Below are 14,684 nucleotides of genomic sequence, written 5' to 3' on the forward strand. Positions count from 1 at the left end.
GGAAGGGGGGGGTAACTGGGTTATCAAAGAAAGTTTTCCAGGAGGATATGGGTGGTCTGCTCAGCCCTGTGGGGTGGTTGGGTTTGATTAAGTGGGGACTGACAGCAGGAAAAGCATGGGAAATGAACATCTGTGGGATAGAATGAGCTGCTTGACCCAGAGTCCGGGGACAGGAGATGGGGCTTTGTTTCAGCTTCATTCACAAATCACTGCCTGACCTCAGGTCAATTCTGAACTGCTTTGAACCTGCTTCTCACAGGAAATGCAAAGGATGATTGTCTCTAATTCATGGAGTTGCTGTAGGAATCATCCTCAGATCAATTAGCCCAGAGTCTGGCTCTTAGCAGGGCCTCAACATTGGCTATATTGTTGATAGAGCTCCAGGTCTTGGTTTCTTTGTCTGAAAATGAGTGAAATCACTCTAGATCAGTATTTCCCCCATGTCAATTTCACCATTGGCCAACACATAACTTCTCATTTGTAAGAGCCAAGGCTCTTAGCGGGTTGAGAGGTCGCTAAGACAGCAGGCCCCTTGTGCCAAGCTCGTGCCTTGGGAGATTTTTATGCTTGTGTAGAGTAAATGCCTCGTGGGAGTTGGGAGCTGCAGCCCAGAGGCTATATGCATGCCCTATTCTTCCAACCAAGACTTATGCAGGCCACAGGAAAACATGTTTATTTGTTTGTTTTAAGATTTTATTTATTTATTTGACAGACAGAGATCACAAGTAGGCAGAGAGGCAGGCAAGAGAGAGAGGAGCAGGCTCCCCACTGAGCAGAGATCCCAGTGCAGGGCTCGATCCCAGGACCCTGGGATCACAACCTGAGCCCAAGGCAGAGGCTTAACCTACTGAGCCACCCAGGCACCCCAAACATGTTTGTTTACCTTGCAAAGGAGGAAACTGAGAAGACCCAGGGGTCCCACCCCAGCGCACCTAGCTGGTTAATGGCAGGTTCTGAACCACAAACTCCGTCACTGGTCCCCATTGGGATTCTTTCTATGACAACACTGGCTTGCCAATTATCATCCTTTACCTTTGGCTTGTGAGAACACACATGGGGGGAGGGGTCGGCCTGGAACCAATTCTCAGGCACAGCTGCCGCTCAAATCCCTCTTTCTGCTCCCCACCCCTCCCTTGGTTATGCAACTCTTTTTTCTAATTTGGCGCTCAGCCACAACCGTTTGGATTCTGGGAACTTAATCCTGCCCGATTGGGCTGAAATGAATGAAAAAGTGTTCCATTCCAGCTTCACAAAGGCTGTACTGTCCAACTGATGAATGTGTTCCTTCTCCTTGGGCCAAAAGCACAGTTTAGCAGCAAGCAGGAGCCCAAGGCCTAGCATAATCACCTGCATGTGCCAGCACGTGGAATGGCCCTTTAAAAGGTGGGGCCTGGCTTAGAGAGCCAGAGAAGAACTGGGCGGCAGGGACGAGGGCCCAGCATGGCAGAATCTGGGTCCCTGCCCACCGGCTTTGGGGAGCTGGAGGTGTTGGCCGTGGGGACAGTGCTGCTCGTAGAAGGTGAGCAAGGAAGGGCCGGGGTGGAGAGGGGACCCAGTGGGCTCTCAGATTCAGGCCACAGCTATGGAGCTGACGAGCAGAGGTCCCCAAACCCTACTCCTCTGTCCCCAAACCCTACACCTACACCCATGGGGCTTCTGATGGGTGCACCTGTAGGATGCAGACTGGAAGCTGAGAGAAACCAGCAAGGCTGGGAGAATCTGCCCAGAGCACAACCAAGAACCAGGCTCAGGCCTTTTCTTGTCCCTCCAGCGGGGTTAAAGTTTAACCGACTCCCTGAAAATCCTGCTAAGAATCTCATGTAAGCTCAGGCCTCTGTCAGGCTCTGGAGACAGACAGCTCTGTCACCTGCTGTCCGCGTGACTATAACCAAGTCAGCCAGGTTCTTGGACCCCCCCGTGGGTGATCATGAAGGTTAGGAGGGGTCATGGGTGCGAAGGTCTAGCCTCGACAGACACTCAGGATTGAATCTCATTTGCCCCCATCCTATCATCTCCATTCCCCAGCTCTAAGCATTTCCATTCCAGGGGCTGCCTAACTTCCTGAGGGGCCTGTCTTAGCCCAGAATCCCTCAGATGCTCCCCGAGGCCAGAGTTGACCCTGGAGACCTGGTGCTGGGTCAGTTCACAACTGTTAATCAGGAATGCAGCCCTGTTCACACCTGAACCAGAGAGATCGTCAGCCCGTTTCCTCCCCCAAGAAGAACTGACATTGGGGAGGGAGTGGCAGCCACTAGGCTCATCCCGAAGACCCTGGACACCATTGCCTGGGGGCCCTGCCCCTCTTCCTCTCTTCTAGGAATCCTACAATCCAGCAACCCTCTCAGTCCTCAGTCATACCTTGAAACTTTACCACTTTAAGTCTCTGCAAATGCTGTTCCCCTTGTCTTGAATGCTCTTCCGCACTCTGTCCTCCCAGTAAACACTTGCGTTTTTGAAGGCAGGATCCCTCCCCATTCCTCCCCTTTGATGGGGAAGCCAGGGTTCAGAGACCTAAAAGAGCAGCAAGTGAGAGACTGAGCTAAAGCTCCAGGTCTGGTCTGTCTGCTGCCTAAGGTTGCCCCCTCCAGCCCACGTCACCACCTGCTGTCCCAGGCGGCCCCCAGCTCAAAACTCAGACCCTTCTCCCAGCTCTCCCTAATGTTGCTGAATGGCCCTCGGAGTGGCATTTTGGAATTAAACAGATGTGAGTCTTAGTCCCAGCTCTGCCACACTCACCAGCTGTGTGCTTAGGGCAAGCCAACTAGTCACTCTAAGCCTGTTTCCCAGCTGCACATGGAGAGGACAGCACCCAGGTGAAGATGGAGCGGGAGAACCCACAGAAAGTTCTCGGTCCCCTGCGCAGATAAGTGTCAGCAGCTGTCGGTGACTGCGCGGTGAACCGTGCTGCACCTTATTGCTTTCTTCCTTACTTTTGAGTCAGGAGGAGGCAGGATACGCGTCTTATGACCGATGGTATCTGAGATCCAGGGCTTCTCAGATAAAGTTTGACAAGCTGCACCAACAAGGTTGCTGAGCATGAAGAGGCAGGAGGCTGAGGCTCCGTCCACCCCAGGACCTTGGTTCTGACCCCAGTCGGCCTCTCCAGCCCTGACACCTACCTCCCCCTTCTTTCCAGCTCTCACCGGCCTCTGCCTCAATAGTCTCACCATCCTCTCTTTCTGCAAGATGCCAGAGCTGCGGACCCCCACCCACCTGCTGGTGCTGAGCCTGGCTCTGGCAGACTCTGGGATCAGCCTGAATGCCCTCGTTGCAGCCACAGCCAGCCTCTGCCGGTACCAGCTCCCCCCACCCCCTGGGGCCTGACTGCTGGGCACTGGGCACTGGGCAGCCAAGCCAGAGGCATTTTCCCCTCCTATAGAAAACCATAGCGGGCAGGGTGGGCAGGCAGTACGCGGCTAAATCCGAATTCCACACTATCCCTGAAGACCCACGGCTGATTTCTGGAGCACAGGAGCTGCTCAAACCCCGCGTGCAGACCTGGCAGACTATAAGGATGAAGGGCACAGGCCCCGCAAACAGGCTGCCTCGATGTGAGTGCTGGCTATCTCTTGGTTTCTGCCATAAGTTGAATATTCTCCAGCTCATAGGGTGGCTGGAAGTATTCACTTGATACTAGGTGGAAATAAGTGAAAATGATGCATGGCGCGCAGGAAGCCCAACAGACGTCAAAATGCGGTTGGCTTTTACAAACACAAGTGTCTAAAACCTCCTTAGGTGCAAACCAGGATCTTTCAAGATGGTGTCGGGTGTTTACAGATTGTTTTCTTAAGTGAACCTGCTCTGGTTCCAGGCACTCAAATGAAGGCTGGAACCCACCTGAGTGTGTGTGCTCAGGGCTGACCAGTCTGTGGGGATGGGATCCGTGAGGATTTCCTGTCCTGATCTCCTCCTGCCCCTTCCAGGTTCCGGGAGGAGGCAGTAGAAGCTTTTACACTTGCTTGGCCCATGGGGCTGAGAGCGGGGAACCCTGGGGTCTCCCCTCTGACCTTGCCTTCATCTGCTGTCTGACCTGCACATGCTGTTCCCCTTGTCTTGAATGCTCTTCCACACCCTGTCCTCCCAGTAGACACTCGCGTTTTTGAAGGCGAAAAGAAGAGGCTCAGTGCCTCTTCTTCTCTGAGCCGAATTTTCCTCTCTGTAGAATTTTCCCTCTCTGTAGAATAAAGGCATGGGCTCTCTCCCAGGAATGTCCCATTTCCTGTGCCGGAGGCTTCTGACCACACAGAAAGACCCTTTGGTCTGAGCTGCAGAGAAAGACACTGAGCCCAGGCAGTTTGCATTGGGTTTCACTTGTTCAGCCCAGGGACAAGACTTCTGGGGCCCCTGTTTCCTTGTAGGAAAAACAGACAATGAAGCCCTCTTCTGGGGACCCGGGCCAACATTCAGGAGGGTGCCCTCCAAGCTCCTGAGGGGCAGGTGTGGGAGAAGGGCAGGGACAGAGGGAAGGGGTCGCCGGCCCTGGTGTCTCCCACAGGAGCTGGCCCTATGGCTCTGACGGCTGCCAGGCTCACGGTTTCCAGGGCTTTGTGACGGCGCTGGCCAGCATCTGTGGCACCGCGGCCGTCGCCTGGGGGCGCTATCACCACTACTGCACGCGTAAGTCTTGGTGCTCCCAGAGGGAGGGACGTCTGTGTGGTGAGGGTGAGCAGGGCAAAGGTCTGCTCCGTGTTTGCCAGTCCAGGGGAGACTAGGTGGGCCTGAGTGTCCGTGAGTATGTAGAAAGGAAGGAGGTGGGGAGAGCGGACAGGAAAGGTGCACCAGGGCCATGCTGGAACGTCAATGTAGCATCGAGCAAGTCAGGAGTCCTCTCTGAACCTCTGTCTCCTCTAAGAGCAGATTTTTATAAGCAACCTCCCAGTTTTATTCTGAAAATCAGCTAAGGTCGTAGATACAGAAAATGGCCTTGCAGACGGGCCCCGTTGGGGGGCAGAGAGACTGTGTGTGTGTGTGTGTGTGTGTGTGTGTGCGTAGTGGGCGTGTATCCCTGCACCTCACACTTCCGTGGGGCCTCCACCATCTCAGGGCTTCATGAAGACCAGTCCAGCCCCAGATCTCCCAGGCTGCACTGTCAAATGCCACCTTCATAACTGGCTATGTCACTGTACGACCCGCTCTGTTATTTACTTGATTTTTTTTCCTTAAAAGCGATTCATTTAAAAAAACACAAACACGTGCTCTAGTCTCATCCTAAACAATGTCTGAAATCACAACTTTAATGTCCTTACAATTTTAGTACACATTAAAATTTAAAAACATGTTCACCCACTGTCCATCTAGAATTCTGCTCCCCACCAGGGATATGTGAACAGACCTCGGGGAGCTGTGACTCTGCTAACCCTTATCACCAACCCCAACTTGCAGACTGGGAAGCGGGGACTCAGAGAAGTTAAGCCCTTCCCCAAGGTCACCCAGCTAGGAGAGGCAGAGCAGGCACTGGGCATGGCCAGGATGCCTCCCTTGTCAGTCACAACTTTTGTCTCCTGGGCCCCACATCCCAGCCTGTGGCTTTCTTGGCATGGAGCCTGCTGTGGTGGCTGTGGCCAGCATTGCCTGAAGCCCTGGGCAAGGCCCCTTTAGAATCTGCAGTTCTGCTCTCACCCCGCGCCCCCCCACATACACAGCCCACACCCCCCCACACCTCTCCCCAGGCCAGAAAGTTGATAGAAATGATAAGATTATCATTTCTAGAGGTAGGTGAGTCCCACCTGCCTCACCTGACCTCAGAGCTCCTCTCCTGCCACTCCTATCCCAGTCTGGCCCCCAAGCCTCCCTCAGACCACCGTGTACACACATATACACACATACACACTCACAGACATGCACATACACAATGCACACCTCCTCGGACAGCAACACGCTTCTCTCCCTCAGTATAGAGCAGTTGAGCCCTATTCTGGGGTCCCTAGAGGAAAGCCTTTCCTGAGCTGGAGGGCACCGTGGAACAATATGAAAACAGGGGAGGGGGAAGGAGAGAGTCTGAGCTTATCCACTCCCTACTGGGTGACCCTGGACATATTACCGTGGTCATCTGTTTTCAAAGCCAAAAGAGCAATTCATGGGTCATGGTAATTATTAATCATGTGTCCATAGTCAGGGGGAGGGGTGTCTCCATCAGCTTGGGCTGCCATAACAAAATGCCATATGCGGATGCTGAAACAACAGAGATGCATTTCTCCCAATTTCTTGGTGCTGGAAGTCTGAGATCAGGGTTCCAGCATGGCTGGCTTCTGGCAAGAGCCATCTTCCTTGCTTGTGGTCAGCTGCCTTCCTGCTGTGTCCCCTCATGGAGAAGAGAGTTCATATCTCTTGTGTCTTCTCACAGAAGGGCACTAATCAAATCATGGGAGCTCCACCCTTGTGACCTAATTACCTCCCAAAGGCTCTCTCTTCCCCCCACCACATGGGGCAAGGAGTGGGAGGGCTTCCACACAGGAGTTTGGTCAAGGCTTAAACACTGAGTCCATAGCAGGAGGGCACATTCAAGCAAACTGCCTCCAGGGCTTTTGTTGGGGAAGTAGTGTCCGGATGCAGGAAGGTGTAGATCTGCTCTTCTCTGTGGATCAAACCCTACTTGGAGACCTGCCCTCTGCCCTGGGGTCTTGTCCACAAAAGAACATGATAAATAAACCACAGACAGATGAGGTGCAAGGGAAAAGCTTTCCGAAGCCAGGACCAGGAGGAACCACCAGATGGGAAGGGCTGGAGGAGGCTGCTACAGAGAGGGGCATGGGAGGAGAGGACACGGAGGAGGTCAGGTCAGTGGGATGGGTCACATGAAAAGATGATGTTGGGACCAAACCCCTGACATCAGCACTGAGATGGCACCCCAGGTCCTCAGAAGGTATCCTGGAAGCGGGACAGTGGCCTGTGTCTGAGCCACAGCCAAGGACTGTGATAAGTCCAGACTTCTGCCTCCCTCCGTGTGACCCTTACCTGAACTACACAGCCCATGCTTCTTCCCTAGTTGACTTGGGGAGGCATACCTGGTTTTTTGCTGTTCCCTCCTTCTCTGTGCTCTAAAGAAGGTGGTATAGAATGTCTCCCAGGAGACGTTCGCCACCCATGATCTCTTTTATTCTTCATAACCATCCTCTGAGACCTGGATGATCATTCCCATTTTGTGGAGGAGAAAATGGAGGCTCAGAGAAACTTTCAACTTGCCCGAGGCACTGAGCTAGGAACATCAGAGCCAGGATTTAGGAGCATTCTGTGTGACCATGAAGTCCATTCTTTGGCACACCGCCAAGCAAGTACCTCCTCTCCACCCTCCTCCTCCTCCACTCTCCCATGCAGGCAGCCAGCTGGCATGGAACACTGCCATCTCCTTGGTGATCTGTGTGTGGCTGTCTTCGGCCTTCTGGGCAGCACTGCCCCTCCTGGGCTGGGGCCGCTATGACTACGAGCCTCTGGGAACGTGCTGCACCCTGGACTATTCCCGGGCAGACAGGTGAGGAGGGAGGAGCAGCTTCAAGGCTCCCTTCCTTGGGAATCTTTGCTTTGAGTTCTTATAACAACAGTGTCACAGCTGAAAATCCACATGGGGAAATGTCAACAAATGCCAGATAATCTCAACTCCTTGGTCATGATACCCACTTGCAAGCTGACAGTGGGATGAGGGAATGCCCATTCTGCAAGTCGGACAAGTGATGGGCATGTGATGCAAATAATTAAATAATAACAAATATAAAGTTGTGCCCCAAAAGGAATATTACCCAGTGAGCTGTTGGCCTGTGTGAGTCACTGAGTCACAGTCAGCAGTCACTGAGACCCACGACCCCTTTGCCATCTTCAGTGCAGCCAGGCTGTTCCAGCTCAGACTTGACCAGTTTCTTAAGGGAGTTGTGTCCTTTGTTCAATACAAAGAATGTTAAGGTCTTTGCATTGGGAGGGACCTCCCTGGCATAGAGTTTAGTTCTTGAGTTTCCTGAGCACCTGCTGCAAGCCAACCCCTGGGCCAAGCCCTAGAGAGACAAGATTGATGCATGATGGCCCCCACCATCATGGAGCATGTGTCCAGTACTGCCTCATCCCTGCGGCTCTGGAGACACCAGGGCCTAGAGAGACCCTTTAGGGGACACCCTGAGGAGGGGCCACATAGGCTCCAGCCCCACTCTTGCTTCTACTAGAGCCATGTTGCACTCATCTGCTTTACATGTCTACTCATGACCTATCTGCCCCTGATGACAGGCTTTCCAGGTGAAACCTGCTTGAGACCCCAAGTCTGGTAAAAGTGTCCTTCCAGGGCACTCCTTACAGGTGTCCTCCTGGCCAGTGTCCAGTCCTCTGGCAGCCTTTCCTCCTAACCTTCCCTACTGGGCAGCACCAAGGTAACACAGTCTTCCCTTCACAGAATGGGAGTCTGCCTTCCTGGAACTGCCACCTGTTCCTGATCAGCCCTCCCACTTTCCCATGACCCTTCCTGGGACCCCAGACTCTCCTGTGGTCCTTTCAGTGATTTCTTCAGTGACACTGTCCAGTCTCTTTTTCATCTCCAGACCCCTTTCAAGTCCCTGTGCCAGGAGCATTCCTTGAATGATCCTTCCTCTTGGTCCATTGACCTATCTTCCCCTTGGTAAATGTGTTTTCCAAACTGAAGTGTCCCGTTCTCCATGCTCGGGGCATATACAGAAAGCAGACCTGAGTACCTGAACTGCCCAACAGAAAGTTGAAGGAGGACTCCCTCTCATCTCAGCCCTCTGGCTCTTAAAGGCAAGTTCAAGAAGGATCTAGTGGCTCCCTGTCTCTAAGGCGAGTTTGTGTGGGATCTGGGGGCCACCGCACTCAGAGCTTTTGTCTGATGAGAACAGTTCCTCATATGTGGCTGTCTCGAGCGAAGGCTAATATGCCTTCAAGGGCAGCTGACCTCCCCCCATCCCCAGAGATGACGCTGACTCCTCTACCCCCTCTGCCTGCAGAAACTTCATCAGCTTCCTCTTCACCATGGCCTTTTTCAACTTCTTCCTGCCTCTCTTCATCACAGTCATATCATATCGGCTCATGGAGCAGAAACTCAGGAAGACGGGCCACCTCCAGGTGAGGATCAGTGCCAGAGAGGAAGAAATCCCTCTGTCCCTTTCAAGGAACATGATTGATGGGAGAGACGGTAGTTAGGGGTTTTCTGTGTTTTCAGTGATCAGGAAAAAATTCAGCATTCACAGAACTTGGGCTTTTGGGTCAGGAATGTCCCCTCCCCATTGCTGGGCATTGCCAAGACCTGGGAGGAAGGGGCAGGACTGCTCAGACTTACCGGACCCCAGAACCTTGAGAGTCGGGGCACCCTGCCAGACCCCATTCATGCTGTCGCATTTCATTCTTCCCAAGGACTTGGGGGTAGGCCCCAAATGACATACTTTTCAAATATTCCTTTTAAATTGCTCCAAGATGTTTCGTTTAATCACAGACTGTTATCCAGAACATAAAATCACACCTGCAAGCACATTTGTCCAAGAAAAACAATCCTTCAAGAAAAAAAGATAAAGCCTTCCTGGCCATTCCTTAATTTCTGCATTAATAGTCCCTTTCCACAATTTTCTTTTGTCCCCTCGACAATCTCTAGCAGATGAGCCATAACAAGCACCTAAGTTTCCAAAAAAAAAAAAAAAAAAAATCAGATACTAATACTACTTTTCTGTGTATGATGACATTCCATCTTTGCAACTACTCTCTAAAGAAGGTTTTGTTATCACTTTGCCACAGGCTAGAAAATGGAGGCTATAATAAGGGCTTGTTAAGTAACCAGCTACAAGCCGGGAAGCTAGTAATAACAGAATTGGATCAAACCCAGGTCTGGGACTCCATGACCCAAGTGGTCATAGTGCATAAAAGAAACACTCAATCTTTGTTGAGACACTTAATCTGCCACATTATTTTTTTTCCCCCTGTGAATTGGAAAATGACTGTACAAATCGATTTTAGCCGGAGATCCAGGTTGCTCAGAGTCAGCGGGAGGACGAGAGCTGGGCCGAGACAGGAATCATGCGTGGCTCTGGGCTCCTGCTACCCTGCCCCTCACCGCCTCCGGGCTGTCCTCCGCGCTGCTCGCCCAAGCACTACCTGGGTTCTCAAAGTCGCCACGTTTACTGGAAATTCAATCGGCCAGGAGACAGGGCTGCCACACCGGTGTGCTTTTTTCCCCTCCCCGGCCTGTCGTGAAACCATCAGTTCCCGCAGCATCAGCAGAGGTCGCGGCGCGCGGGCCAGGGGCCTCGGTCAAGGGCAGGCCGGCTTCCGGGGGTGCTGAGGCCTCAGTGCTCCTCCGGCCTCAGCTCAGCCCGGAGCCCCTCTGTCAGTGAGAGGCACTTTTTCTTTTCTTTTTTCTTTTCTTTTCTTCTCTTCTCTTCTCTTTTGGAATGAGGGAGGGGCAATTCAAGAGAATAAATGTCTCCCAACTAACATATTTTTATTTCATGAAAGAAATGTGCCCTCTTTCTATTTAAGTCACCTTCTTCGTTAAAGGGAGAAGCAAGGAGAAAATAGGTACTGATTTCCAGCTTCAGCATTTTAACATGTGAATGTGCGGTGGAACCGCAGCTTCCACCCTGAGAATAGATTGCAAGTCGTACGCCTCCCTGTGGCCAGAGACGGCACCACAGGGCTCGCTCCCTGGGTTGTCTCACACCTTGCAAAGCCACTTTGAACCGGAGACAGGTAGATCCACCAGGGGGTGCAGCTGCTGCAGGCTGATGGCGAGCGGGTTCTGGGACTGAGCTGTGAAGGCAGCTCAGCCTGGGGAGCCTCGCTCACCCAGCCACACTCACGGAGCCCCGAGTTCCTCAGAAAGAGCGTGGACCACGAAGGGAACTCATTATCCACCCTCTAGTCCCTGCCTCCAGGTAAGTGAAGCATTATCAAACCATTTTTGCAAACAAGACAACTGAGGTCAAGTGAGGTTAAATGACAGGTTTAGGGTCACACAGTTTACCTGCCAGAGAGGTCCGTCCGGCCCCGAGCTCCTCTGCAGGCTCAGTGCCTTCCCACAGCTGGGTCACACTGCCCCGCCCTGTGAGTGCCCACCTGGTCCCTCCCCATGGGGGGCTGTGGCCAGCTAGAGCAAGTCAGTGCCTCTCTCCCTCGACCATCTCTCCGCAGGTGAACACCACTCTGCCGGCCAGGACGCTGCTGTTCGGCTGGGGCCCCTACGCCCTCCTGTATCTCTCTGCAACGATCGTGGATGTGAGCTCCATCTCCCCCAAGCTGCAGATGGTACGAAGCCCTCCCGGATGCAGAGTCAGAACTCTCACCATCTCTGTGTCTCCCTGTCTTGCACCATCTCTCTTTCCTGCTTTCTGGCCTCCCGATAGTCTTTTCCTTTTTCCTTAGAACACCCATATTGCAGTGGGAATTTGCTTCTCTTGGGGGCCACACGGGGCTGCTGCTTGACATTGCCTCACATGAGAGGACAGGGACGGCCACACTCTGGGACCAAAGCTGAGACTGGTGCTCAGGATGGGGGGTGCTTCCGTGCTTCATCTGCCAACTGGTCACGGAGGCCTTGGGAGTTGCAGAATCCAGCCCAGAAGATATGATAACTGGTGCCTGTGGCATGCGGGGTGAGGGTGGGACTGAGGTCACCAAGTGGGACCAGGGAGAGGAGCTGAGGCTGTGAGGCTTCTTCCCTGAACTTTTCTGTCCCAACAGGTGCCTGCCCTCATTGCCAAAACAGTGCCCACGATTAATGCCATCAGCTATGCCCTGGGCAGTGAGATGGTCCACAAGGGCATTTGGCAGTGCCTCTCACCCCAGAGAAGTGAGCGGGACCGAGCCCGGTGAGGTTCTCTGGGGGGCTGCTCAGACCCAGGCCCACCCCGACACCCTGGACTGAGCCCCATGCTAGGAGGATGCCCCAGAGTCCTGCCCAGCAGTCTCAGAAGCCAAGCTCCAGACACTTGTTCACAACCCCCCGGGATGGCCCTGTTGGGTCTGGCCCTCGGTCAGACATGGGGGATTCAGAGAGCACCCAGACAAGATGGGAGGACCTGGGACTTTGGAGCCAGACAGACCTGAGTTTCCATCACAGCCCTCCAAGCAGAGGCTGAGAGACCTTGGGAAAGTCACTCGCTCTGAACTGAGCTTCCTGACCTGTAACATAAGGTCTCCACTGGGCTGCCGTGAGGTTTAAGCAAGATAATGCCTACTTACCATGTACAGGGAACTTCATTAAAACAGCTGTCAGGGTTCCGAGTCTTACATAGAAAGGCATGAAAGCCCCTGGTTTCTTGTGGGAGGGCCACCCAGGCAGTCAGTGTTCCAATGCCGCTTATTAAATTGAAATCTGGTGCAAGCGACCACGTCTGTGTGTGCATCTGTTTCCCCGCTTGGGAGGGGTGGTGACCAGCATGGTGACTTCACCGTGCAGAAGGGACCAGAACATCATGTGGTGCATTAAGTGCTCACTGACAGTTAGTCACCAGCACCCGCCAGCCAGTGACAGCCAGCTGCATGCTGCTTAGTTGCCAGCATTAAAAAATCAAGATAATGCATTTAAAAGCCCAGATGTCTAAGGATAAGGTCCCACCAGCCTGGGGGAGGCTCCATGGTGACAGTCTGTAGAACTCAGGGCAGCCCTGCCCTTTGCCCGGGGCTTGTCCCCTTCCATCAGTGACAGCTGGTATGTTCCCTGCAGAGCCTGTAGGCATCTGGGTTTGTGACAGTGGTGGGGTCCCCATTCCTGGATGGACATCTGCACCTCCAGCAAAGTCAGCGTTTCAGGGGCAATGTGTGGCAGGTGCACAGACATGGTGCGGGGGGGTGGGTGCTGTCCCAGAGGGACATGGAGGTGGTTGGCAGGGAGGTGGTGGGTTCTGCAGAAGGTCTGATGATGGAGAGCCGGCTGCGCCAGGCACCCAGGATGCAGGGAAAATGAAAGTTCAACCCCCAGATGCTGAGCAGGGAAGAAACAGGATAGGGTGGTCACGAGAACAGCATCAGGGCGCCCTGTGTGCCAGCACCTGCCTCTCAGCTTTGCAGATGCGGAAAATCAGGTCACATAAGCATGACTCATAAGAAGTCTGCACTCCACAGAGGCTGGCTCAGTCTTTTTGCAAAACCAGGTGAAATGGAGAGGGAAGCCGCTGTCCTACAGCCCTGTTTCCTAGACCATGCCCTGAGCTGCAGGCTGTAGAGACAGGAAGCCATGCAGCCTCAATCCAGTGATCAGTCAGATTCCTAGTCACAGGCCCTGCAGTGGGAACTGAGAGGGGGAGTCCTGGGGCCTGAGCTGGGTTCACACACAGGCTGAGTGGGTGGCCACAAAGGTGACAGTGTCCAGAGCCCAGAGATACTGACCCTTCCCCCACAGCTCACGAATCCTTAAATTGTCTTTACTAAGGACCCACCCTTCACTCCACCATTAAAAACACTAACTCCGAAAGGTGGGACAAGGGAACACAGTGAGAAAAGAAGGGAGGTGACACCCGGACTCAGAGAGAGAAGGGGGAGAGATGAAAAGGCTGAAGATGCCCAGCGAGAGTAGCCAGTGTCCCCACACAGACTCTGCCCCTACCTGTGATCAAAGAGGTGGGGGAGCAAGTTGTCCAGGCATGGTCAAGGACACCCATAGCTCCTGTTCTGTATCCCAAGCCTGTGTAGAGGGGAGAAGGTGGGCTCCGGGCATGTCCACCTTGGACTGGGTTGGCAGGAGATAGCAGGGGCCGAAGCAGCACCCCATGGAGAATGACTGAAGCCCCAAAAGAAGCCCCAAGCCTATTTACACCCCCGCCTCCCACCCACGGAATGGGTTTAGTGCACCTTATCACTTTTGAGATTTACTGCCCATGTCCCAAAGCATTTTCAGGATCTCGAGTCCTTGTGGACACTATGTGCAGAGCCTCTCCTCTGCCCTCTTTGCCGCCACCCACCAGCACCCACCCTGCCCTTCCATGGAGCCAGTCACCTCCTAGGCCAGAGGGACAAAAGAGGTAGCTGGGTCCTTTCTGACACCCACCTCCCTGCAAGCCCTTGGGACAGGCACCGGGCTAGGAGAGGAATTAGAGTTGTTTCCTGGAAGAGTCAGCACCTGAAAAAAGTTAGAGCCCAGCCCTCAAAGCCCTGGAAGCTTCTGGGGCTCCCCCTCTTCTACCAGCCGCCCCCCGCCCAAGACCCATTCACGGTGCTCAAAATGCCTGCTGATTTCCTCCATGTTCACTGTAGACTATGTCGGGAACTTCCACAGTCAGGAAAACATATGAAGAAATCAGTTACTTCTGTCTCCTTGATGTGTTTGTTTCCTGGCCCCTTCTGTTCATTGATTTCAGTGAGTGCCCCTCCCCCCCGCCCAACTCACCTACCTCCCCAGGCTCAGGCTGAGCAATCTACACCCCCACCACCCGTCCTATCCCTTTCCTCCAGGGCCACTAGTAGGGACAGTGCTCTGCTCTCCCCACACAGACACAACTGGCTTTGGGAGACATGCCAGCCTTGTCCCCCAGCCCACACCATCCATCACTGTTTCCGTCAGGCTCTCCCCAAGCTCCTGCTTGGACCACATGGTGGCAAACATGCCGTGTCTGTGTCGGACCCTGGGCTGATGGGGTGAGACAGGTCTGAGATCCTTTCCAGTCACCCCAGAAAAAGTCCATGCCTCTTTATCTCTTCCTAGCTTTTGTGGGTAAAAACTATGCTAATCTGGCTAAGAAGGTTCAAAAGTAGAAATTACCATCCAGCTG

General features: G+C 53.5%; 1 protein-coding gene across 2 annotated transcripts; it reads left to right on the forward strand.

Annotated features, from left to right (window-relative positions):
* Positions 1–1,410: 1,410 nt before the first annotated feature.
* Positions 1,411–12,296, forward strand: RGR (retinal G protein coupled receptor). Of its 2 annotated transcripts, XM_046026238.1 has the most exons (8): positions 1,411–1,519; positions 3,137–3,293; positions 3,447–3,551; positions 4,496–4,617; positions 7,315–7,468; positions 8,937–9,054; positions 11,110–11,223; positions 11,659–12,296. In XM_046026238.1, exons 1-8 carry the CDS (start codon positions 1,441–1,443, stop codon positions 11,788–11,790), a joined length of 981 nt encoding a protein of 326 aa, XP_045882194.1. In that variant the 5' UTR covers positions 1,411–1,440; the 3' UTR covers positions 11,791–12,296. The 2 variants fall into 2 exon arrangements, with proteins under 2 accessions (XP_045882194.1, XP_045882195.1); XM_046026239.1 differs by lacking the exon at positions 3,447–3,551.
* Positions 12,297–14,684: the final 2,388 nt, after the last annotated feature.

This window comes from Meles meles, chromosome 13 (assembly GCF_922984935.1).
Source record: "Meles meles chromosome 13, mMelMel3.1 paternal haplotype, whole genome shotgun sequence".
NCBI classification, from domain to species: Eukaryota; Metazoa; Chordata; class Mammalia; order Carnivora; family Mustelidae; genus Meles; species Meles meles.

Bases quoted from the DNA above. Each gene is read 5' to 3' on its own strand.
- RGR (XM_046026238.1), top strand. From the start codon at position 1,441: ATGGCAGAATCTGGGTCCCTGCCCACCGGCTTTGGGGAGCTGGAGGTG. The intron at 3,552-4,495 runs GTGAGTGCTGGC...TGTCTCCCACAG, and splicing joins CGCAAACAGGCTGCCTCGAT to GAGCTGGCCCTATGGCTCTG. The intron at 9,055-11,109 runs GTGAGGATCAGT...ATCTCTCCGCAG, and splicing joins GGAAGACGGGCCACCTCCAG to GTGAACACCACTCTGCCGGC.